Consider the following 27680-nt stretch of genomic DNA (forward strand, 5'->3'; position numbering starts at 1 on the left):
TTTTTTTTTTGCAAACGTAGAATGTGCGATTATTGAATGAACCAGTTTTCTAACCTAGATTTTTCCGAGTAAAATGTAGGGTTAGTGCTGGTAACACAGAGAAAAGTGTAATTACTGAATCATTGATGAAGTTCGTGAAGTTCATAGTATGATGTTAGTTAGTTTCCTTTTGTAAACACTTAACACTTCATGCGATTCATTATTAAAATGCCTTATACGTCTAAATTTTCCATTTTGACATAGAAAATTTGTTTACATCAAAGCTACAGAAACAAAGCGTATGTATATATATAAAACCTTACACGACATAGTTAAAAAATACCATAGATAAGATGTAATAATTAGTCATTTCTTAATTGTAGGCGATATCATAGCAACGTTTTTATTGCACCACTAAAAATTTGTAACTACATTACATTAGGCTTGTGTACATGCTAGGGTTAATAAGATTTTCGAAAAAATAGTTATTGCGAGAAGTAATTAAGGTAGAACTACTAAATACGAGCACCTACTGTATTGCTAGCCTCCTATTGTATTTTCTTTTGTTCGTTCTTCGTATAGGTTATGAATTTCTTTATCATATTAACAGATGGCGTAATTATACAAACTCTTTATCGAGGTTTTTTGTCGACTACAGTGTTTTATGCTTATAGAAACTCTTATGGAGAAATTATCTAATAATTCTCTGAACATTGTTCAACTAAATATATAATCAATTGTTGGAATGAAACTAAACTAATGAATATAAACCACCCAGGTATGGTCTAATGTCACCTCGGAAGAAATACCGAAAATAGATGCTGTCGTACCCATTTTCATATTAAAAAAAATAATAATAATGAGTGCTTCGAGTGCTTGCAAGATAAATTGACAGATTTTGAAGAATCAGCCATACCTGGTGTGTAATTTTCAAAAAACTGTGTTTTACCATAAGCATAACTACAGCCACCTATTGACTCTATGAATAAAATTGTTATGACGCTAAAAAAACGTTGATTATTTCGTTCGACGAAAACCAAGACATATTACAGTAGGTGTTCGTATTTGGTAGTGTCTCCCTACTTATTGTTCAATTTTCAAAATTTTCTTTTTCTTCTACTGACCTGAAATTTCAATCCTTTTTATGATGCAGATATATAGGTACCTATCAAATTAACAACAATATTTCTATTTTCAACTCAATCTCTTTGAACTTACACTCCAGCTTTTTTATGATTGATAAAGTTGTCGAAAGTGTTCTAAACATATTCCGATAAAATCGTTTTCCCCATCAAATTTCTTATCATGTTCATAATTTTGCTTTGAACAAATTTTTATTTTGCGGATATGGCTGGCAAAAACATAAATTTGAAATCAGTCGTTAAATGGAAAGAACTGAGATACGAACTCAGTTTTATCACGAGCGGAAGTGTTTCGTTAATTGTGGTCAAGTTGAAAGAGTCTAGTAAGCATATTGTGAGGATTGCAGATTTTGTGTTTGGAAAGGTATCTATGAGTTGATTAATAATAACCAATACCCTCGCCAATATTTTTTAATCCAAAAGGGAAACAGGCCAAAACTTTGTTTCAATAGAAAAAAAAAATAAAGAAATCAGCAGCCAATTCGATCAAGACAAGTAAATTGTATGTTTAACTATTCGTACTTGCATTACAGATTACTTCTTACATTACATAACATTATCTCTCAGCAATTTTGCATGTCCTTTAAATGATTGAATTAGTCTAACCCGGTTTAGTGGACTTTATTTTTGCGAAATTTTAGGTCATGGTTAGACCAAATTTCGTCATATCTGACACGCATGCTTTGTGTGGGTTTCCAAAAAAACAAGGCATCAGAACAGTCGGAGCGTTTGCTGCGACTTAGCCCCGTACGACCCGTAATGCTATTTCGTCCGTAACCATAATACGTCCGTAGCCGTAATTCGCCCGGAACCCTAGTACGTCTACAACCCTCTAGTGCGTCTGTTACCAAAATGCAAGTCAAGTTGGGCATGGTCAAATTTACTGAAAGTGTTCATTTTTAAAATTGCGCATAGCGCAATTACGAAAGCCCGTACGAAGTACCTCTCAAATAAAACCAACAATTTACGACATTATTTTAGAAACCCAAAATTTTTTGCCAACTTTCCATTGGGTATTCAATTACCTCTCAAATGAAACAAAAACTAGCAAAATCGGTTGAGATTTACTCGATTTATGTGCAAAAAACACTTAGGGCTGAGTAGCGGCCTTAGTCCAAGGGCCCAAATTTCAAACTTTTTTCGCCACGTTCTTTTCGGTATTCAATAACCTTCCATAAAAAACTAAATCTAGCAAAATCGGACGAGACTTACTCGATTTATGTGCAAAAAACACTTAGGGCCGAGTAGCGGCCTTAGTCCAAGGGCCCAAATTTGAAACTTTTTTTCCCATCATTCTATCCGACATTCAATTATCTTCAAATGAAACAAAATCTAGCAAAATCGGATGAGATTTATTCGATTTATGTGCAAAAAACACTTAGGGCCGAGTAGCGGCCTTAGTCCAAGGGCCCAAATTTCAAACTTTTTTCGCCACGTTCTTTTCGGTATTCAATTACCATCCATAAAAAACTAAATCTAGCAAAATCGGATGAGATTTACTCGATTTATGTGCAAAAAACACTTAGGGCCGAGTAACGACCTTTGAGCCCTCCCAACAAGCCCGCGTTGCATCTTACCCAAAAACAATGTTCATCAACTTTATTCTACTCGTCAATACCTTTCATTTGATATATCACAAGCAGCTATTGCGTGCGTATTTCGGTAGATATCGTCGAAAGACTGAAAAACACCTACAGGGCCCTAGCTCTGGAAGGGACGACCCTACCATGCCCATTTTCGAACTTGACCTTACTAGAGGGGTCACAGACGGACGGACGGACGGACGGACGGATTGACATTTTTTTTATTGCGGATTCGTCATCTATTAACATAACCAAATGCTTTGCCCTTACTGTCTGCTTCCAATTCGACGTGCTACAAACGGCATATTAATCTTATAAGCCCCCAGTACTTCGTACGGGGCTAAAAAATGAACAAAACATATTTTCGGTCGAATTGGTCGAATGGCAAACAATAAAATTACTCATTTCATCGCATTGTATTAGTTAGTGGTCATGCATGATGGCATATTTTATGTATGCTACAAATATACCTGTAATTGAATTAATTTCCAAACAAATCTATTCCGTCGTATTATCATGCTGTTAAGTAGAATTATAAATTACAAATTTTAGTATGAAGTAAGTTGTTCATTTACATGACAATAGAACTTGACCTTTACCACTTTCGTTACGCTTCGCTAGACTCAGACATCAGACATACTGATGGTTACTGAAAAAGAGACACAGCTATCACTTCAATACAAAAGTCTGCAAAAAGGCTACAGAAAGTGAAATTAAACAAACCTATTAAACTAACTACCGGTATATATTATTCTTATTTAACGGTTATGTTTAGTCTGTACGTCGTCGTAGTAAATTCATATTGCTTCAATTTGAACACATACATACACTTCGATTATCAGCTCAACCAACTATCAGTTGTGCTATGTTATTATTGAGAGACGAACCGTTTAACTAATTAAAATTGTTACGTTTATGACGATGCGTATTGCGTACATACGAATAGAAATATAAATGACATTCAACGATTAATTCGTTGTTCAACTTGACAATTCATTTCACTTTGTGGACGTGGTGGGAAAAATAACGTTGCGTAACTCTACGTTAACAGCTGAATATTTAGTTATCCATTATGCTATGAACGCAAGGGCATGTAGGAATTCTGAAAGGTTTCGGGATTATGTCAATCCTTGGATTATAACGAAATTTTCAGATGTGAATTATAAATATTCTTTCAATTTTTTCTCTTAGAGGAAGCCTCTGGTTATTTATTAAACCTGTTACATACGAAACGTAACACATTACACAATGTTGCTTTCACTTGTGGAAACTTGTGATCCTAGCGGAATGCCAAGTCTGCAATCCCTCTAGTTACTAATGACCTTTTAGAAAGTACAAGTGTATTGTCATGTAGTCATCGCTTATCTTTGTCATTACTATTAATAACAGTTAATTAGAAGCTTTTAAAATGTCGACTGTTGATTCTTCAGACTTCTGAAAATAATGAGCCTCAACAATTTTTAATGATATTGCTTGCAGGGTGATTGACACAGCCGTAACCTACGTATTCTTTATTTAAGCAGCTGGAGAAACAATATATCGGTTCGTATTGTTCATACAACACTACGTCGAGTTAATACCATAAGTTTACTACGAATTAATCGGGTCGCTGAAACATTGGTAGATTAAGCACCTCTGTGCTTAAAATGTTTATTTTGACGATTTGGAAGTACATAAACCTCTAATCCTCACACTGTGAACTTTGGAAAAACTTTGAAACTGTTCCTGGGTGTGTAATACCGATACCGAATAGTGAAAAGCTTTCGCACAAGAACATCTTCGTTCCATTTTGTTTTCCTCAGTGCGTGTTAAAACACCGTAATCCATTAGGTCTGAAGTTTGCGTCCTTGTTATGCTATCAAATGGTACCAATCCGACAATTTCGGACGCATAGGTTTGGTACTCGATGACAAATAGTTTAAAAATTGACGATTGATATCAACACTAAAGGTTTAAATTGTCTGAGCTCCAAGTACGTCACAGTTTTTTTCGGGTTTTCGGTTTTTTTTTAGATTAAATGAAAAGTGATGTTGCTTGCATTCGTCATTATGTTTTAATACTCGGCTTCGTCTCGTTATGACTGTTGCTTTTAAAAAAAATCAAAATAAAGTCCCTCGGTCTTACATTAATTTTTTTATTATTATTTCAATTTCTCAGTGGCGCCTGTTTGTACATCTAATTCGATTGAATGTATAATTCCATCAAATAATTTTCATTTTACATTAAATTTGGAAAATTGGTTTTAATATATTGAACCACGTCGTTCACTGTAACAAAACCCTTTTCATCTTCTTCTGGGATGGCAATTTCTATTGTGAAAATGATAAAGTTGCAATTAATTTCCATTCATTTAATGTGAAAACTTAAAAATAATTTTCTGCAACCGCGCTGTGAACTTTTCAATATATGTTTCGGTTCGTGAATGAAGCATCTGTTTATCACTTAATTTTCCGTTCACACAGTGAAATGTATGTTAAAGATACATACAGCTTGTTTTGAATTTCAAACTTGCAAACTTTGGTTGCGCTGGTTGCAGAGAACGTTATATATGCAACAAGTTCCAAAATGGGGCTGATTTTGTCAGACGATGTGGTTATGTAGTGATAAAAACCACACCATTTCGCAGCTTGTTGCATAAATTACTATAATTTAAAATAAATAATCTTACGAAGTTTATCTTCAATGTTAAGAAAAATTCCAACGATGTCTGGGCCATCTGCGCCCAAATTTGCAATCTTTTCCTCCAAGGTTATCTAGTGTAGATTTAGCGAAAATTATATTAGGTTAAGAAGGAATTTGGTTAAAAAGGAATTTAATTAATCTAATTCTAAAGGGAACTGTCAATCGAATTTCAACAAAACAGCAATAAATTCTAAGGGAACTAACAAATAATTTAGTCGACGAATTGTCTATAAATAAATAAATTTTACGATTTCACACAATTATTTTATTTGTATGTCATGAAAATCTAACCTACGCACATACCCAAGGTCCAGAAAATGAATTCAGTTGCTACGTTAAGGGGTGTTGGTAAAAGTAAAAAATAATAGTATGTTACATACCAAGGATCAAAAAGGTGTGTTTTAGACCCAGGTGGTGAAAACGTCCAGGGACCTTAGTCTCCGCTCCGCTTCGCGTCGCTCCATCCCTGGACGTTTTCACCACCTGGGTCTAAAACACACCTTTTTGATCCGTGGTTTGTATACTATTTTTCTTCCTGGAGTACCAAAGTCACATTCCGAACAAAACATAACAACAAAACTGAACAACATACCGGTGCAAAAGCATTCCATATTAATGCCGAAAGTAATCCGTATGAATGCCTAAAGAAGTCCGTTCCGTGTGCATGTATTCTCACAAATGTCGAAAAATAAGCAATCTGTAGGAATGCCGAAAGATATCCGAATGAATGCCGAAAGCAGTCCGTATGAATGCTGAAAGCAATCCTTATGAATGCATTGTCACAAAACACTAAAAACATTACATTCGCGTACATACAACAACTTGACACATTTGGGAAAGAATAAAGATAGGATCGAAAATGACATAAGCGGGAATGAAAATTGAGAGAAAATAGTAGGGGAGAATGTTGCTCTTTCGGTACTAAATTTGGTGAGTGAATGTGACGGTTTTGGTACTACAGGAAGAAAAATAAATTACATAACAGTCGGGGTGTGAATCGGTTCGACGGCGCGAAAAAGGTAATTCTTAAATTGAAGGCGTCGTTCAGAATACCCGTTACAACTGAACTCACAGTCGTCTGTTTTCCAGCCGATTTGCCTCCGTTTTTCAGCTGAAACTAAACAATACGAAAAAACAATAGGATAGGTTTCTAAACGATGAGCTAAACAAAGGCAAAACAGATGACTGTGAATTCAGCTTTCAGCACTTAGTCCTTAATGTGGTTGATGTCATTGGGATCATTATCACCTATATACTCTGAATTTTAGTGTTGTTTCAATTAATATTTAATTCAGAATTGACTCACACTACAAAACGAAAAAGCACACCACGACATCCTATTTTGCGATAAAATTACTTACATCTGTTACTGCAATACCAAGTTGTTCAGAAATAACTTGATAAACTGTCTCTTGAACACCAGCAGACTCATTTTGCGGCAACAGAATCGCTACCTACATGTGAAAATTAAAGACATTTAAAAAAAAAAAACTTTACTTGTTTTCCTAACGTGGGAGAAACAACGAGAGTCAACCTTGTCGCAAGTATTTCGATTCATGTCAATTGGCCATTAATTGCAATAGACAGAATTCTCATATTTGCTCGAATGGGTTGTGATGAAACTTCATGGTTTGACCGTCGAAACTGATCGCCAGCGCCGATGTCAACATTTTCTTTTTGATTTTTCACTTCAATGGATCTATTGAAATTGTGATATAGACCCAATAAACTAATTTATTTAACGTATACTACATGCCTGAAACATAAACAGTTTCATAAATTGTGTATTTACTGAGCGTCATAGACCTGAAACGTCATTCTTCTTCTTCTTAAAATGGCGAAAATCACAACCCATTGTTTTCCCTTTTAACTTGTTTTCCGTGTTCTTTTTTGAGGGATGAAATCCACTCAATGAGCTGTCACTGAACTTGTTTTATGCAAAAAATATAATCGATCATTGTCAAATACTTGTAGTTCACTTGATATTTTTCCCGGAATATCGGAATCAAGAATGTACCGATATTTTTTATCAATCGAATGAATTACCGAACATGTGTAACTTTCGTATAAATCGTCAACAAATTGGAAAAATTGGAACAACAAATTCCACAACAGATCAAAAAGAACCGATAAAAAAAATTAAACTTTTCCAGTTCTAATGTTAAGCTTACCAAAAACAAAACCAAAATTGAATATTTCATTTTGTGGACGTTTATCTTTGCGGATGCTTTATCGAAGTTAAAAATTCAACTGAACCTTAGTTTCAACAGTCACATCTTTATGTGGATCATCCGATTAGTGTATTTATGAGTATTTACACACACAAATGACATTTTCCAAGGTGGTCTTGATTTCGGGTAACACGTTTTATAAAATTTATGTAAATATTCTGTTGTTCATTAAACTATGATAACTTCTTTACACGGTGCTCCTCACGCAGGAATAAGTTGTTTTTGAGGTGTACCCAGAAATTGAGCATTATATTAAAAGTCACAGAAAAACCACATGGCGGTATCTGAGCTGATCCTTTCACATACAATCTTTTTCCATTCAAAGTTTTTTTTTCCATATACAATAGACCGTGTGCAGTATAAATAATTTAATTTTTAATTGATGTAGATTATTATTCTGTAGAACAAAAGTGTAAACAGAATATCTGAAAAATGTATGCTTGATTTTATATCTCACTTTAAAAGCTGTAATTTGAATGAGACTAAAAGAATATCCGAACCATTCTAATTCATTCTAATTGGATTTTTACTAAGATTCTAATAAGTGGGATGGCATCGGGATGGCAAAAATATTTTTCAATAATTTCTATAAAAAAATGTAAATATTTTTTTTAATGGTTTTCATGGTAAATCTTCTTTTTATTGAAATATGAAACTTTTTTCTCAAAATCACAGACGGTCTATTCCATACAGTTAAAACAAAAATTGAAAATTACATTTATGGGGAAGGATCAGCTCCTCTAAGGTTCCTCTACTACCATCAGAGATCATTTTTTTGGAAACACTTTCAAAACGATAAACTTTTTCTTACCTGAGGGGCACCGTATTTACTTATTTTTATGATTTCCATATTTTGCTATATATCAAAGATGAATTACTTAATGACCGTATTCTAGATATTGGTAATAGGTGCGTGCTGTCAGGTGTCCCACCCAAAAGGACTAGTATCAAGTATCAAATTATCTGGTTTCAATCTGAATTTTTTGGCCTGGTATAATTTAATTTCAGGATATATACAGTAGCAAACTTTCAATTTTGTTGCACAATTTCGAATCAGCTGTTTGACCAGCTGGTCCATGTAAACCAACAAAGTCAGTTAATTTTAAAATAAGTAGCAGATAGAAATGGCCACTGTGGTTTGTTTATTATCATTAACAATACAACTGAGAGTGTATTTGTTGTTTTTCAATTGAATGTCATGGATAAAAAAAGAGTAGAAGGTAACTTTGATAAGGCGCAAAATTTGAAAATAAAAATTTATGAAAAGATATTTCGCATGGAAAACATGTTTCCCTTAAAAAATATGTATCCAATGGAAAATATGTTGCCCATGTTGGGCATGCAAAACATGTATCGCATGGAAAGCATGTATAAAATGGAAAACGTGTTTCGCGTGGAAAACTTTTTTTTTCTAATTTAAGCAGAATAACGGAACTTCATAAATAGAATTAAAGTTTTTGTTTTGAATTTACCTTTTAGTCTCTTTAACTCCATATCATTCCGATGATATGTTAACAATACATAGTCAAGCTCGTCCGAACCGCTGATCCATTAGTTGTGGAAGATCCACACCATCCTGCACTTAAAGTCTGTCTATCTTTGTCTCCTTTTAAGTTCTTGATAGAAGATCGCCCTGCTAGGACAAATTTTTATCGCGCAGATTATGCTAAGCTAAACGAAGAACTTGCTAAGATTGACTGGGTTAAGGAGCTTCATGGGTTGGAAATTGACCTCGCTGTTGAGAAGTTTTACGCTGTCTTAGATCCATATGTTAAGTCCATTCCTAAATGTAGATGTTCCGTGAGAGAGTATCCGAACTACTACTCACATCAGCTGATTTCCCTGATAAATAAAAAAGCTCGGACGAAGAAAAAGCTTAATAAGCTGGAGAAAGCGAATCCGGTTGATGTTGAGGCAGTTTTAGAGGCTTCTGTTGAGTATCGTCGTTTGCGAGGAGCAGTAAAGGTTGGTATCTTGAATTGTTTGGACGAATACGTGAAGGACTGTGAGCACAAGATTAAATCTAATAGTAAATGCTTTTTTGCATTTACGAAGTCACTTCGAAAGACCAATTCATTGCCGAATGACATGAAGCTTGGAGATGAAGTTGCCAACGATCGTAATTCCGTCTGTACTCTTTTTGCTAATTATTTTAATTCGGTTTTTAATCCTGCAATTAACAATTTTCAACTCCATGCGCCAATTTATGATCCATTTCAGCACGCATTCGATGAGCATACGTTACCAGAGTTTACACTGTCGGAAAGTCAAGTTCAAGATGCGCTAAAGAGTTTCAATGTACATAAAGTCAGCAGCCCAGACTACATCCCCATGATGTTCTTTATAAACCTATCGATGTCGTTAGGTCTACCGCTCAGCATCTTGTTCAACAGATCTTTGGCTGACAGAAAATTCCCATCTAAATGGAAAGTAAGCTTCGTCTCGCCGATCTTCAAGGATGGTGACAAAACGGACATCTCAAATTACAGACCAATTAGTATACTGTGTGCGGTATCTAAAGTTTTCGAAAGACTTGTGTTTACTATGTTGTTCGACCAAATCAAGCATAAAATTCACCTTTCTCAGCACGGATTTGTTTCCAAAAGATCTACTCAAACGAACCTCATGGAGTATGTATCGTTCTTGGCCAACGAAATTGTGGATGGTGGTCAAGTTGACTCAATCTACACCGACTTCACCAAAGCGTTCGACAAAGTTGACCATGGTCGTCTTATTGGCAAGCTTAAAGGACTTGGAATCAACATGAACCTAGTCGAATGGTTTTCTTCATACTTAAGTGATCGCTCGCAGATGGTAGTGATTGGTCGTTCTACTTCAAACCAATTCTTTCCAACCTCAGGCGTTCCGCAAGGATCAATATTGGGTCCACTTCTATTCATAATTTTCATCAACGACCTGCTTTCATCTCTTTCAGCTGGTTCCGGCCTCGGTTTTGCTGATGACCTCAAAGTTTTTCGCCCGATCGTCAACGAAAGTGACTGCCTACTTCTGCAGAGTGACCTCGATCTAGTGGAACGGTGGTGTGAATCAAACCACATGTATATCAACCATAAGAAATGCGCTGTCCTATCGTTCACTCATAGTCCAACCAAAGTTCAGTTTCCATATATGCTGTGTGGTAAAATTGTTGAACGGGTTCGCTCGATAACCGATCTGGGAGTCATCATTGATGATAAATTATCATTTAACGAACACGTCGACTTCATCACAAGAAAATCGTACAAGCTTCTGGGTTTCATTTTTCGATGTGGAAGATACTTCTCCAATCAATCAAGTTTTATGTCACTTTACAACGCTCTCGTCCGAAGTAGACTTGAATATTGCTCATCAGTTTGGAGTCCGTTTTATCACAATTCTACCAGTCAAATCGAACGTGTGCAAAAAAAATTTTCCAGAATGCTGTACTTCAAGTTTAACATGGAACGAACATCATACGACCAGCGGCTTAGTGTTCTCAAAATGCATTCTTTGGAATCTAGACGACTTGAGAATGATGAATTGGCTCTCTACAAGTTGATCCATTACCGTATCGACTCCAATCTACGCAATCAGCTCGCATTTGATCACCGGAATAAGTCGACACGACGAAGAGCCGTCTTCTATCTGCCGAAATTCAAAACTAACATCCAGAGAAATTGTCCTATTTATCGGCTGCAGGAGCATCACGACATGTTCTTCTCAGAGTTGGATATTTTTGATGGCAGGTTTTCAGTGTATAAGGAGCTTGTCAAATCTCATCTTACATATTAGTTTTTGGAATTTCTGGTTTTGAGCTATTTTCTAATTTTGTTATGTGATTCGGATTTGAATATTCTTTTTTTTCTAAATTTTTGATTGACATGTTATTGGGCTTCGGCCTGTTTGTTGATCGTAAAACGAATAAAAATACATAAACAATGTATCGAATAAGGATTGAAGCAAATGTTTGCTCGAGTTAGTGATACATTCTACTCATATAACTCTTTAGTTGCATTGATGATGATAATAAGCAAACCAATGTTGCCATTGTTATCTACTCCTGATTATAAAATTAACTGACTTTATTTCTTTACGTGGACCAGCTCGTCAAACAACTGAATCGAAATAATGCTCAATATTGAAAAATCGTCCATTCTACGTAAATGACTATTGTTAGATCGATTTTTTACTGGCTGTGCCACTGTGAGCTGTCTTTTTTTTCGCTTGTCAATAAAATAAAATTCGGACACTATTGTTAGACATTTAACAGGTCCGGAAACATTTTACAGCACTGAATTTTCCTTATGTACAAACAGAAAGTTTTCATTTTCGGTTGGTTACAGCCAGTCTTTTTTCAGAACAATAATTTATAAAGTCGTTCCTGTTTGACCATAGAATAGGAATAAGGAAGAGGAACCGTGAAATTTTGCAGGACTTTCAGGAATGCCCCGCTGTGAAATGCATTTCAGACTTTCGCGGATTGAAATTATTTTCACTTTTATAGACCAAGTGGAAAAACTTATAAAATTTCAAACTATTTTCAAAATAACATGCCCACGACATCATTACAATGTTGTCGTTTGTTTTTGTGAAACGGTTGGGATAATTATATCGTTATTACGAGCAAACATCAATTGTAATACGATACTGTGGGAACAAATTTTGCTAAAAGCATTGCTAAATAAGTGTTCAGTCGTACAGTTCAACAGTTCATCATATATTACAGTAATTAAATGTTTAAAAACAATTCCAAATGATTAGAACGTGACATAACTTTGCTTCATGGAATGGTATACATATCAACTTGAAAGTAAAAATGTTTGGTCAAAGAAGTGTTAGTTGCTACAGTAATCGAACGCAGTTTTTTTTTCGTTAAATTTATGGTTTTTACAGAAAACAAATGTTTAAAATATAATTTTGGTAGCTCTTGATTATTGGTAGGCATTACGAACAATTCTTTCTCGTACAATCATATGAATTGTGATTAGTCTCATTCATCATGAATGTGTAATTATAGCATGAAAGAAATTTTACCAGAACTGAGTCATTAATCATCTCACTAATGGAGTGAAGTGCAAACATATTTTTCGTTTTTACTAAATCTTCTGACTACCTCAGTTTACATCCAGTGCACTTTAATGAATGTATACAAGTTTTCAATTGTATATACAATATATCTATATCTAAGTTGGTGAAAGTACCTTCTCTCATTATAAACATTCCCAAAATATACATTTACATACACTTCCCTAATGCAATGTGCACGATCGAGTAGGTACACATACGTTCTGTTTCACCGAGAAAAGAAATAAGAAAAACTTGAACTTGACGCCTCTGTGATGTTAACGACATGCAACCCAAATTGTTTATGTCATATTCCTTAATTCATTTGATATCCATCATCTGGAACATATTTACACTAGCCTTGCATGTGACCAAACATAAAAATGAATCGGTTTCATTCAACTGTGTAATGTTATGGTATGGTAGAAACTTGCGCATCTCAATGCTTCCACTGTTCGTATATGCAGTGCATTGTGTTACACACAACGTTCGAAATCAGACTATTTACGATGTTTTGTTTTTATTATTCTCGTTATGAGTGTCTGGATCATAAAATAGAATTTATCTTCACAGAAGTACTTTCAAACGTCCAGTCTAATTAAGTTGATAGATAAGATGAACGAGTTAAAATATCCTACGCTCTCCGAAAATAACAATTTATTTCTTGTACACCGTACAAATAATACCTGATACGTATTACAAGCGATTCGAAGCCATAATGAACCTCTAAAGAAGCAACAAGTAAAATAAAATGTTAAATAATTATTCGCTGATTACTTCTTTTCGCCAATGATACGTGTATACCATACGAACATATATATACAAAGTCACGTATATGAATGCATTTGTAAGTAAGAACGTTATGAGTGACACATATATACATAAAAGTACCGAGTATTTTGCTTTTCCACTTGTCCCTCTTTAGCAGTATTTTCCCCGTACGAAAATGCAGAATATTTCATGTTACGCAAAGTTTAAGAAAATCAATATTCCTCTCAGTGTATATGTTGACTATAGTACGTTTCATTACTTTTTGGAATCCGGAAATCGAATGGCAGAAATATGCTTGATTTATTGTTAAGTTGTTAGACATGTTCAACTATCGATACTGTCGTGGCTGTTTGAATGGTCTGCAGTTGTTTACATTTTCTTAAAAAAATAGTTGCACGTGTCTTACATAATCCTAACTTGCATACAGGGCACCCTTTGTATTAAATTTTAAGGTAGACTTCGAAAATGAAAATTTGTTATTGTAAATATTCGGTCAATACACATGTATAGAGACATGAATTGGATGTAAAAGTGCGTACCAGCCAGCTCATTTAACATAGATCACAGTCACTGAATTTCGAGAGATACAAACACTTAGTATAGTTTTTGAAACTCTGTCAGATAACTAGAAAATTTAATAGAATCAACAGATTTTTTAAACAGTTGAGTTGAGCCGTTGACAAATAACAGACGTATCCTGATATAATCATAAAATCTGTTACGGCTTTTGTTCAAAGTATCGCCAATTGGTTGATACAAAATCTTGTACTTCATTTGTTTTAACATACATTTTGCTATATAACAAAACAACAACTAGAGCTCATTTGCGTTTATATTATTTCGTCGTTTTCGGTAGCAGACGATTCTCGGTTTCTAAATGGTCATTTAGAGTTAAGAATTTCCCATTTCGACAGTTTTCGAAGTTACCCTTACTCGAACAAGAAAATAGCTACGCTCCAACAAATTGTAAACGTATACCTCAACGCGACGAAATGCTCGTGCATACAAATTGAAATTGACTATAACAGTTTTTTTTATGGCGAAAAGCTTTTGAATAGATCTGATATAGGAAATGTTTCTGCAGTGAGCAGTACACGATTTCAGTATATTATGAACCGTTCCACTGTATATTCACCCATAACACTCTTACCGGTCGATTCGTTTTTTGTTTTGCATTACAATATATTAAGAAAAAGTTTTGTTTTTTAGTGTCGAATATTTTAATTTCTTTTTGAATGTCGTACTACCAATTGATGGTTTTAATTTTAAAATTTTAATTAGGGTTGAGTGTTCAAGAAAATGATGATAGTGTGTGCCTACATTTGACCTAGAGATCGACATAGAGAGAAAACAAATTTATATTTTTCCATCAAACCATTTTCTGAACTGTTTATCTACAATATTTATACGAGTGATAGCATTGATAAACAATTAAAAGCCAAACGAGACTATTGTTGCGATAAAAATAACCTGTTAATAAATTACCTGTAATCAGTTTTGTAGTTATAGTGCTAACAATTTGCATAAAATATACCGAACGAAAAATAAATAATTGAAAAGGTGTTTTAAGAACAATCAAAATAATGGAAGTTTGCTGTTTGAAAATGGCTAGTAGATGCAGGTAATAGAATTATAGGCATCTTCTTATCAAATAAATTAACATTTCCGTTGCTGTTGTATGTGTAAGCTTTAGCTGTGTTCTACCTTAACACGATAAGATTCTGTTGGCATGGTTATCTCTATCAAAATTATTTACTTTTACATTAATCTCCTGATTTAACTTTGTGATAAATTCTAATCATTTATAGGGTTAACGTTTTCTAATTTTTTTTTCCCAGCAATGTTCCATGAAAGTATTTATAAGGGTACAATGAACCTGTTGTTCTCGAATCCGAAACGCATTAAAAATGCATACACACGTAATTAGTTGCACGTTACCCTTTTGCTGAGGGGTTCTCATACACATAGTATATTATAATAACGCTCCAATGCTCGATCCTCATCGCTACAACATATATTGCATTATGGTCATTATGGTATGGTATGCCAATTGTTCAGGGACTATTTTGAGAAATCGAATTTCTCAAAATTTCTCAATTATTTCTCAATTATTTCTCAAAGAATTTCTCAAAAATTTCTCAAATTTCTCAAAATTCTCAAATTTCTCAAAAATATAAAAAATTTCTCAAAAATTTCTCAAAGATTTCTCAAAGAATTTCTCAAGAATTTCTCAAATTTCTCAAAATTTCTCAAAGAATTTCTCAAAAATAGTCCCTGCAATTGTTTCAGATGTAACCGGGGAAATCAAGGTTTTTTTGTCAAATGAATGACTTGCTTATAATCAAAAGTAAAGTTTGAACAAAAACATCGTATCAGCAACCCAACTATCTATAGAGATTTAGTATAGTGTAATCCCAAGCAGATAAAGTTTTTATACACAACGTTCATTGGTTTGCTCAATTATTTTATTTTTGCACAATAATTCAGATTAGATTTTGAATTTTTTAGCAGTTGATATGATAATAAAATTAACCGCTCTGAAACTTTGATTTCCACTTGACACAGTCAATATGGGAGTGGAGTTGTCACATAAATAAATAAGTTTAATAGTTAGTTAGATAGGTAACGAGGGCAATTAAGAATGGTGATTATTGTGTGGATTCATGTAACAGAGATATCTGTTATCGTCCCCTTGATTCCCCATGCGAATTTGTATTTGGTATCTCGTCTCTGATAATCTAATCACTTTCATTCATTCGGCTTCGCCTCGTAATTGGTCGACATAATCACAGCCATAAATTTAATTTAAACAAAGATGAACAGATATGGCAACAAATATATATAGAGAATCATTAACCACAACAATGATCCCAATCAATTTAATCGTTAAATGTGACACATTTCACAAATATTTCAAATTAAACATATGGTTTCGCGAGACGCTGAACACAACAATTTAGCAATTGCGTGTATACTGTTCTCTCGTTAAAAAAATGTTATTTCATTTCAATTCATTCCATACAATTTTCGAGTCGATCTTAATCCCAAATTTAATTAAACTGTCTCATCAAAAATGATTACAATGCCATTTTTGTTAATTAATCTGTGTCATCATCGATTCGGGAACTACGCTGTACAAGAAGTAAATAATTTTCGGGTTGGGCTACGACAAAAAATTAAAATTTTTGTTCATTCATTTGAAATTATTCTTTAGATATGACTATGTTTGTCGTTCGTTAATTGATGCAATCACAACAATTGGCTTCATGATCTTGATGTACATTGATCAGAACTACGTCAGTGAATAATAACCTTTTCTAGTGAGATTTACCACAAAACTTTTCTCAGAACAATTTTCGTAAAAAAATTCTTTGAGTAACCTTTCTTCGGTGTGTTTTGGTAATTGACTCCATTCGTGAATTCAGTACGCCATGGAACATTAACTTTTGTACGTTCCTACAAGTTTCTATAATATAAATCTTAAATCTTTTGGTTGTATCAACGGCATTTAAACCGAACCAAGTTCATTTTATCGATTTTGTTATCAAATGTGAATTAGCCAAGACAGCACAAAAAAAATAACAATAAAATGTTGTTTGCCTCTTCTTCGTGAAAACAGTATTGTTCGAATTTAATTATTTTTATCTAAATTGTTGGCTAAATCGATTATCCACGCAAAATTATTTTCTATAGAATGGATGTAATAAAATTGTCTATTTTTGGATTCTAAATGTTAACATAATTGTCTCTAATGATCAGGTGGAAGGGAAATTAAATTACTCCAATTTTGTGATTAGTTTTTGGTATATTTTCGCTTTTGCATACCATATGATTTAGAGCTGCGTAGTTTGATGGATTTCTGTAGGGAAAAAAATGGAGATAATTTCCAGACGAAAATCGTCATGTCCGTCTTCATTCGACGAGAACAAATTACAATTTGTTTATTGCTTTATCATTCCTTGAAAGTTTTGAGAATATAAAATTCAAATTATGCAACTCGAGATCATAATGTTCGAAAACTGAGAACTTTAGATCCATCTGTCGTGTGAATCTCGGTGCTTGATTAGGCTCACGATGTGTATTATGACACTCATCAAGAGCCTAATAAAAAACTTCGCACTCGATGTCATAAATAACTATTTCTATTTGTATGCCATGCCCGTACAGTTTCATTGTTGCCATTTTTATTAGCATAGCGTGATTAGTTTCTATTTTTTTTATTATATATAGAAGTACAAAGATAAGACTGATATTAATCATTACAACGAAAAAGAAATGTTTACTAAAGTGACTGTAAATCAAAACATTAGACGCAATTTGGTAAAGGGTAGAACATAGCAGAATTAAGTTTTGTTTTTATTGTAAAAATCTGGATTTAGTGTCTGACACGAATCTTTCTAACATTATATACATTTCTGTACATCATCAGAACAATACGAAATCATCCAGAACTTATGCACAAAATCGATTTACTTGTGCATTTAAGCAGTTAAATTTATTGAACTTTATGCAATCCGGTATTCAATTCAAAAATTTATCTGTTTTCTTCAAAAAGTAAATAAGAAAACAGAAAAGTATGTCGATTTGTAACGTACTGTACTGTATAAAGCATATGAAACATATGAGATGACGGACGACGACGCGACGCCGCTATAAACGACCATAATATCTTCTGCTCCCATTCATTCATACATAGATTTGTTTAACAAACATTTAGATTATGCGAAATTGTTTCATAATGGTATTGTGGATGTTCAACTAGCCAACTGTTAAGCGCATATCTATTAAATTTACAAGCCCAGCATGTCACTTCAAATATGTAAGGTCGGGTGATTGATTACATAATGTACACGCATAGTACAATATTGGTTTAGTTAATCTATTCAAGTTAAAGTAAATTTTCAGGTTGGTTTAACAGTAATGATGACCTGCTTCGCAAATTTGTTGTTTTAATGAAGTGTAAAGGTTATTAGTCAAACAAGATTTTGAACAATCGTCAAAACAAATAACCACTGTGGGCAACAATTAATCACGTAAATAGTTTGTGTTTAAGCAAGTGTGATAACAAGTGCTTGTTATCCGAGCCGATGCGAGAATTGCAATAAAGAGATTTAAAAAACAAATATTTTATAGATTATATTGCACGCGATTAAGGCTCCAAATCATGTCAAATTGAGGTCAAGAATGAATGATTTAGGTCTGTGTATGCTATAGATAACTACAAGATCAATAAAGCAATTAAACTAATAAAAGCAATTGGAAGCAAGATCGCTGAAGTTACTCATGAGAAAAGAGCGACGAGTTCTATGTTCCAACGATTAGCAATCTCAATTCAGCGTGGAAATGTTGCATCGATTCTTGGTGCAATTCCACCTTCCAAGAACTTAGCAGAATCATTTTATTTATAAATAATGTAAAATGCTGTTAAATAATAAAATTCTAATGTTGAAATATAATTTAAAGATACAAGATCCACATAAATCGTTCATTCTGTACCGGGCCTAATCTTGCAAATTCGGGCAAAAAATTCATTTAGGACTAATGAAACCTCATCAGGTCATAAGTTAACCTGACCTGTGACTTGATAAGAGTTTTCAGTTCTTTAATCTTTAGTATTTGGCATGTTCAAAACGAAGCTAATGAACCAAGCAAAAATTGTGTGATCTGTCTGTATCTTTGGATTTAGCAATATAGAACTGAAACGATTACGTTTGAATTAAAAAAAAAACTGAATTACAAGCATCACTCACGATGGATAGAAGTAGCGAGGAATTTAAACTTTATAAATTTCAAGACTTTTTATTTGGTAAAGAAACCGACCATGAGTCATCTCTGCAAGAAACCGATCATGAATCAGTAATCTTGGTAAATGTGATGTGATTTTGCCTTATTTCCTATACAACGCTAGAAATCTACCAAGACATCTAACTTGGATTTAGGGCATGTCAAACCACAGTTATTAAAAATCACGAAAATATTCAACGTTATTTCACAGAAATTTCGTCAAATATCACTTAAAACTGTCTTTTCAACAAAAACAAATTAAATTTTCAATAACAAACACTGAAATTTCTTCCGATGATGTGCTAATGATTTTGCTGTAGAAAATATTTCTGATTTTGTACTTACGTATCAATTAGTAATATTTACGATAATTTTCGCGTCTCTATAAAGTTCTTGGTCGTGGCCAGAACAGAGCTGGTTAGAGAAACTACAACACTCGATAGGTGTTAAAAGTCGAGGTGAAAATAATAATTGAAAACTACTCGACCTCCACTATGTCAACGTCAAGTCAACAATTTTTGCACATATGAATCTATAAAACCAAAAATATTTTTTCGTGTGTTGTGAACGAAAATTCATATTTTGTCTACTCAAATGCGGTGAGAAGATGGCGTTTTTTCTGAATATAAGAATTGACAACTCAGGGGGAAAAATAAACGAAAACTGAATTGGCATTAAGCTCAAAAGCACATAATAGTACATTTCGTACCTAGGACTAAAAGTCTTTTTTAGCGTGTAAGAAGTTTCCAGAGAAGGCGAGGTCTGGAATCGAATACGCTAAAAAAGACTTTTAGTCCGTGGTACGAATAGTATTTTTCATATTGGACGGAGTCCTAGGTATGAAAAATCCTTTACAGTTACAGGCAGTGAAATTTCGCACTGTTTGTCCTGTCTTCTTCTTCTTTTTGTGACAGTGGTAAAACCATATATTTTTATATTTATTGATCTCGGCTTAGCCTCAGAAACTCTCCTTTTCATCTTTTTATCCCTTGTTATGTAGCTTGAATTACATGAACATTTTTGGTTCACCTCTTGGAAAAAATATTAAATTCCAACTTCGCTCTTGTTGGAATTTTCTATTTTCTCTTCACTGTAACCAAATAACTGTTGTTAAATAAGAGAATCTCTTTCCAGCGTTCTCTTGCCTGAAATATTTTTAGTTTGCACATCTTCGAAAAGCATGAGGAAATGTCCGACACATAAATGGTTACATGCAAGCCATAAATCTTATGCAAAGAATATAATTGATGGATTTATTGTAAGCTAGCCTAAGCAAAGCATGCAAAAGTGTTATATCATCAAGCAACAATAGTATAATATATCGTTCGTAAAGTAAATATGCAAATACAAATAAACCATGCTTGACAGAATAATTAACTCATTGATTATCACATAAAAACATAAATCTTTGTGATTCCAACAAAACTTTGCAAATTAAATGTTTCTTAGAGTTACGTAACTTTCTAAATATTGTACGGATTTATACGACATTGTTGAGGCAGTAAAACGGCGAAAGTCAACATATTCTTTTGACCTTGTCTGATAAACTTTGAATCGAATATTTCGTTAATGCCTGAAGTGCATACTAAAATGGGTTTAGACCTCGCCAAATGCCAAATTGAATACATACTATAAAATGCAGAAATGCATTCAGCGCATTACAAATTTGCAAGTTAAAAATGATTTTGTCTGAAACACAGGCAAAATTTCAATTGCAAACAATAAAACGTCGAAACTTTTCGAACTTTTGTGGTAATCTCATGTTTCAGTTTATCACATAGATTATGCATAATACCACAACCCAGACGATTTTGAACCAGTCAACAATATATCGATATCATCTATATGTATAGTCTATCAATGCTTTTCTCAGCATAAATAAGATTAGGCGAAGTACTTATTTGCTTTGTTTCTTAGATACAGAAGCATCGAATGAGATCAATGTAATATATTGACGCATAGTAGATCTTAATATTGTGATGATTGTATTGAATTAATTTGAAACTGTATGTTGTGCATGTACTTAATGCATTCTATCTTGATATTGCGTAATATTCTTAAAAATTTATTGGACTAATTGCATAGCGGTATAAATAAAAAATGAATTAAATTGGAAAACCACGGCGCACCTAACAGACGACAAACATAAAACGTTTCATAGATACGAGCTATTTTTCACATTAATGCTTTTTCCAATCGATTCGAAAAGGAACGGTGTGAAAAAAAAACGTCTAAACTTAGTGGATCCAAAGTCAAGGTTATTACCGATCGGATTTCATACACATGCCAATTTATTCATATTTTTTTTTCGCAAATGAAAACAACACACATATCACTTTTCCTTCTACAGAACCGCTTTCAAATATTGATTTTAGTTAAACATGTTTGTAATTGATATGCATAATAGAGCTTAGCGATGAAAAAATAAAATCGTCTGTTCGATTTATACCATAAATGTAAATGCTAAAATTATGCTACTCCGATTACAACCAATGCGTATACAGACATTTTATTGGTAAAGGAAGTAATCAAATTTCTTTACCAATTCAATACAAACCATATATCATTATGGTCCCCACCGTATGTGCAAAAAAAAATAGCAATAATTTTTATTCGGATTTGTGCGTGACATTTTCGAATAAAGAGCGCAGCTATTAAACGGAATCCCGACTGTCGGAAAAACAGACGAGCTCTCATATTTCATCAATTTATGGTTCTGTGAGGCGTAATAAATTTTTTGTTATACTTTCGTTTGAAGGTCAGGAAAATGGTTTTATTTTGGAAATACCAGTAGAACCATGGGATGCACGAGCACGTTATGAAAACGTTTTTTGTTTGTTTTCTGAAAATTAATTTTGTTTTTCTTTCTCTTTACAGGCCAGCTCGCGCTATACAAATGGATGTTACAAGAATACCGACCATGAGCTCATCTCATGACTGTGGTTCGTTGTCAAGAGTGGTAATGGTTCGGAAAACAGATCAGCGAATGATTAATCATAAAACGCCCAAGTCGGTAAGTTAGCGATAGCAAGACAGTAGATATCCGTATAGACTTCGTAAATAGATATATCGTCAAAGACTTAGATATATCGTCAAAGACTTCTTGGAAATTTTCCTTTGATGGCAAGTGTAAGGCTTTGGTCATACAGCCTAAAACACGGGATGGTACTACACCCTAATCGAACTTTAACTCTACCAACAATTTACGTATTCTATTTCACAGTCTGACGAATTGTAAATAAGCAAAGTTCGCAGGCAAACAGTTTCGGCTAATTAAAATTTAGTTGGAAGCATGTAAAAATATCAAAGTCATTCTGATAATTATTTCACACTCTTGCACGAAAAAATTCAAATTAAATTTTACGGCTTTCAATAATAAGTAGCTGAGTCGTGTACTGTACAGACATACACAAACATTAAATGATTGCTATATTTTTCAATCGTGGTATTTTAACGATTTAAGAAGTATATGCCAGGAACACTGAATCGTCTTCTTCGAACAAAATATATTATCAAATGACCGAAACTTAATGCGTCTTGCGAAGTTAATCACAAGACATCGATTCACGGACTCGTTTCAATTTAAAATGATTTCAGTTAAAAATAGATTATTATTGAGAAATTGACCTGTTGCATCTTCTGATATTATTTTTTGCTTGTAAAACAAGGTTACATGTGAAGATAATTATTATATTTTTGGTGAAGACTCAATTCAGCTGCTCGTAATTACAGTGAACGACATCTCAAATGTCTCACTGTCAAATTTTTCTGAGAATTTTATTGTGTCATTGCAAATTCACAATGACATTCTCTGAAAAAAATGACAGTGAGACATTTGAGATGTCGTTCACTGTATTAGAATTAAAATTGTAAATCAATTTTAAAGACGCGCGTTGGATGAGATTGTTTAAAAATTGTAGCGACCTATCATAACACAACATTCTTTCCTCAACAGGATCCTCAGTGTGAGCTCGTTACGTTTGAAACAATTCAAACATACCGTGGCCATAAACCAGATCGCACTGTTGTAATCAAAGAGACTCAGGATTTTCCCGAGTCGCAAGCACAGCGTTCTCCAACTGCACAGCGCTTCCTCAAATCTCAACTCTCAAGTGGCATTCAATCTATGACAATATCCACAAGCGATGTTAGCCGAATCGATAGATGCAGTCCAGTACGAAGCATTACACCGAATTTCTCTGTAAGACAAAAGTCACCTTCACCTCTGTCGCAACAGGGTTCATTCAGTTTGACATTCACCGATTTTGAACGAGACTGTCTCAAAGCTCATAATGATTTTCGCGTGAAACATGGCGTTAATCCGTTGAAATTGAATAAGAAATTGTGTCGGTTTGCTGAGGAGTGGGCGAAAATTATCGCTTCACGTGGTACTCCTGCTCATCGTAACAACTCGCCGTACGGTGAAAACATATTTTGCTCATGGAGTTCCAGCAATAATGTGGTGGTGAAGGGCTGGGAACCGGTCGAACATTGGTACAGCGAGGGAGATACACATTGCTTCGGAAGAGAACCGTCCACATTGAAAACGGGTCATTTTACACAAGTAGTTTGGAAAGACAGTCGTTTGTTGGGTGTTGGTCAAGCGAGGAACAGGTAAGAAACTTACTTTCGTTTTTCAATTGACGACGGTAAATCACTGATATTGTCTTAGGTCTGGCCAAGTTTTTATAGTGGCAAATTACGATCCTCCAGGAAATTTTATCGGAAGTTTCGCGGAGAACGTTCTACCAATAATATCACAGACTCCAACACCCCGGATTGTTATAAACGGAATATCGGAAGACTCAATCGATTCCCTTCTGACCGACTCGTCCAGGGAAGATGGGGATTTGGATAGATTTGTGAATGCAATCGTTCGATATCATAACGAATATCGTAAGAAACACGGAGCACCCGAACTAAAGTAATTACATAAACTCGCAACCGAAAATTGCACTGAACCGATTATACTTCCAGGCTGAACAAAAATCTCCGCTCAATTTCCCAAGACTGGGCTGAAACTCTAGCCCGAGAAGATCGATTCGCCTACCGTCCAAACTCCGATTACGGTGAAAATATCTACTGTCTTTGGTCGTCCGATCGAAATGCCAAAGCAAATCCGAAAAATGTGTGCCGATCATGGTATGACGAGGTGAAAGAGTTCAATTTCGGTGTCGAGCCGAAGGGTATGTTCAAAGCGGGCCATTTTTCACAAATGGTGTGGAAGTCATCGCGGGAAGTGGGTGTAGGTGTAGCGAAAACTAAGAAGGGAAAAGTTCTGGTGGTTTGTAATTATGAGCCAAGAGGAAATGTAGTAGGGCAATTCAATTCAAATGTTTTGAGAGTTGTACGTTAAGATGTGTTGTGTCGCAAACGTTTTAGGTATGTAACCAGAGTGATAACCTTTTTTTACAAGATTTGTTAAACCTAATTCTTGTTAGAGTAATTTGCTATGTTGTTTTTGTTGTTTTAAGAATTTAATATCTAACAGTAAAAAGCAACCAACTAACATTGAATGCTCTAATACACAAGCAATGCTGTATCATTTTGCGAGCTTTGTTAGAGAAAATATATCGTTAGTCGACGCTGCAATGATTCAATAGAATTACGGTAAGTGAGCCATTACATCATTTGGCTTTTGGTCAAATTAATTAAGGACTGTTCTATGATCGCCTCGTACATTAGACCTTCGAATTAATTAGATTTCTCTAATCAAGAAGATAATAACATTTGAGTAAAATACAAACTTTTTATTTTAAATTTTATACGGAGGTCGTACGGATTTTTTGTATTCTTTTAACGACACTTAAGACAAAGTGCTGTAAGAATGAAAAACAAACTTCTCGAACTAAATTTGGATTTTTCAAATATATTACTTACCCGCTTTGTAATGAAGAATAATCGATTCTACGTCATTCATCCTAATATCAGAGGGAGTCTCTAATTTTCTGCAAAAGTCTCAGTTCGAGCATCAACCAATTTCAATTTTTAGTGAATCCTTTTTGGGACAATTTTTGTTTACCGTTGAAAATCTGGATTCTCAGAAATTTATAGACTTCGTTGTGTAACAGATGACGATGAGTAACCATCATAGAACACCGTTGCGTCAAAGGGCAATCAAAAGTCATCCTAAGTTTGCTTCAGCTGATTCAGCTTCAGGTCCGGATGAAATTTGCCAGCCCTTTCCGGTATACCCCGTTTACTATATATTGGAGAATGCATGCCGAATGTCACAAATAGTCAGACTCACAATGGTTATCACAAAGGGATGCAGAAGTTCGCAGTGTTAAAAGACGTATTTAGATGCAACTTAAGGCAGGCCGGTAAGGACATAGTCTGAAATTGAAACTTGACAACCAGAAATGCCAGAATGATTATATCTTAATCCAAGGGATGTTAGCGGTACCAACATAGATTAATATCGCCTAAGCAGTCAGGTATTACTAAAGAATTTAAATCAAATTAGTTATTATTATCGACCTCTAGTTCGTTGAAAGTTATACTAATGAAAAAAGAGTAAATGATCTTACCACGGCAGAGTGAAATAAGCCAGGCAGGAGCGGTTCATTTTTGACTGTATGAAAATGAACTCAAATGAACAATGACATAAATTGAATAATTTTATTCGCAAAAAATAAGGCTACTAGTAGATAATTCAGGTCCCTAGTCAAATCAAGCGCTCCTGCCTGGTTTACTTTACTCTGCAGTGATCTTACATTTAGTATGACTGCTAGCGAACAGTTAACTTATTACTAATAAACAGCCTCGATGAAGCGGCTAACAGTGGCAGAGACAGAAATATGCGACATGAGAAAATGCAACAAAGTGAATCTGTCGTAAAATTTGGATTTTTTTAGCGCAACATTTTTGAATGTTAATTTTCAAGAATTCGATTTGAATTGATTGAACACAAGAAATAATAAATATTTTCACAATTAATGCTCGCAACAGGTCAAACCTGGCCTGAAACAAGTAAGTCTAATTAAAATCATGTTGGGTTGAGGCTTTTAATTGATTGATCACAGGAATTTAATCAGAGAAAATCTCTTCACATAAACTGAATCAGAAAAAATCTCAGATCTAGAATCTAGACCGACGGGATCATATGAAATGAATCAGGTCGTTGGAGTGCTTTCCTAGGTTCATATCTCAATGTAACAATTTCTTTGGATCTATTCACATAAAACCAATTTTAATGTTTATGAGAACGAGAACATTGGCCATGGAATTTTTCGTTTTTGAAAACATTGAACACCGATTTTATTATTTATGAGAACACTGTCACGGGTGGCACATTATTAATCAATTATTAATATAATAAAATCATGATTTTGCACACTTTTTCACACACAAAACGAAAAATCATCACAATCAACCACATCAAAACAAAAAAATCTAATTTAGAATTTTCACAACTGTCACTTTTTCGTTGAACCACTTTGTCGCAATTTGACGCAACGACAAAACGACTCTGCCACTGTTACCCGCTTCATCGAGGCTGTTTAAGATATTCTTCTATATACGTTGCACTGTTATACAAAAAATCATGTTCGCAGCTTGTGTCTAAACTGGAATTTTGTTCATAAGATTTGTCGTCAACTTCGGCTTCGTCTCAGGTTGACAATTTCTCCTTTATTTTACTCAAATTGTCCATTTAAGCACATGTTATTAACGAAAATAGCTATTTAACATAAAACAGCATTGTAACAAAAAAGAGGTTTTTCAATCATTTTTCAATTAGTATTTTAGTAGAATTAAACAAATTCCTTATTGAAATTATCAACTGAAGAAACGTGTTGCCTGTAGTACCATGGACTGAAATATAACCGACGAAAATGTTCATTTTGAATGATTGATTGGTCGATTTAAAATGAACATTTTCCTCACTAATATTGAAAAAAAAAATTGTGAAACGGACTGATTAGAAATGATAAAATCAATAAGAAAGAAATGTGACTAAAACTTACTTTAATTATACGGATTGTTATACCAAAGACAAAAAACAAACAAATTAAAAAACACGCAAATGAGCTTTCTAATTACATTAAGTACACGAATTTATGAAATAATAAAAATTAACGAGGAACACAACCAAGCCAAATTAGATAAATTAGTTATAAATGTAGGAAACAATCAGTGCAAAATCGTAAAGCCAACAGAAAATAATTTTTAGTTTTGAAGCCAATAAGCACAATTTTTATCAAGTCCAACATTTTTTGTCTCTTAATTTAAAAGTAAGATTTTCATCATAGAACATATTGGTGAATTAATGAAAATAATCGCACAAAAGATAGGCGCACCTATTTACTTCTTACGAAATAAAAAGTTTAATTGTTTTATGTAATCTATTATTGTAAAAATTTGATTTCGTCGATTTTTTGTACCATCACAATATTTGATTAAAATAAAAAATTTATTAAGAATCAGAGCTTCTGTTTTCTTTCTTTCGATTAATGAACCGGTGA

At 33.9% G+C, this 27680-nt stretch overlaps 2 protein-coding genes across 4 annotated transcripts; one reads left to right on the plus strand and one right to left on the minus strand.

The window, feature by feature from the left end:
* The first annotated feature begins 1370 nt into the window (after nt 1-1370).
* Nucleotides 1371-27641, plus strand: LOC119081703. 3 transcript variants are annotated; one of them, XM_037190813.1, is made up of 5 exons: nt 1371-1485; nt 22093-22228; nt 23171-23829; nt 23888-24139; nt 24193-27641. In XM_037190813.1, the coding sequence occupies exons 2-5, from the start codon at nt 22112-22114 to the stop codon at nt 24569-24571; spliced, it is 1407 nt and encodes a 468-aa protein (XP_037046708.1). In that variant the 5' UTR covers nt 1371-1485; nt 22093-22111; the 3' UTR covers nt 24572-27641. The 3 variants fall into 3 exon arrangements, with proteins under 3 accessions (XP_037046708.1, XP_037046707.1, XP_037046706.1); XM_037190812.1 differs by lacking the exon at nt 1371-1485 and adding an exon at nt 14529-15052; XM_037190811.1 differs by lacking the exon at nt 1371-1485 and adding an exon at nt 21358-21472.
* Nucleotides 4818-7695, minus strand: LOC119081705 (acyl carrier protein-like). The gene is made up of 4 exons (XM_037190815.1): nt 7558-7695; nt 6748-6840; nt 5373-5457; nt 4818-5013 (listed from the first exon to the last, which is right to left on the minus strand). The coding sequence occupies exons 1-4, from the start codon at nt 7585-7587 to the stop codon at nt 4922-4924; spliced, it is 300 nt and encodes a 99-aa protein (XP_037046710.1). The 5' UTR covers nt 7588-7695; the 3' UTR covers nt 4818-4921.
* Nucleotides 27642-27680: the final 39 nt, after the last annotated feature.

Source organism: Bradysia coprophila, unplaced genomic scaffold, assembly GCF_014529535.1.
Source record: "Bradysia coprophila strain Holo2 unplaced genomic scaffold, BU_Bcop_v1 contig_358, whole genome shotgun sequence".
NCBI classification, from domain to species: Eukaryota; Metazoa; Arthropoda; class Insecta; order Diptera; family Sciaridae; genus Bradysia; species Bradysia coprophila.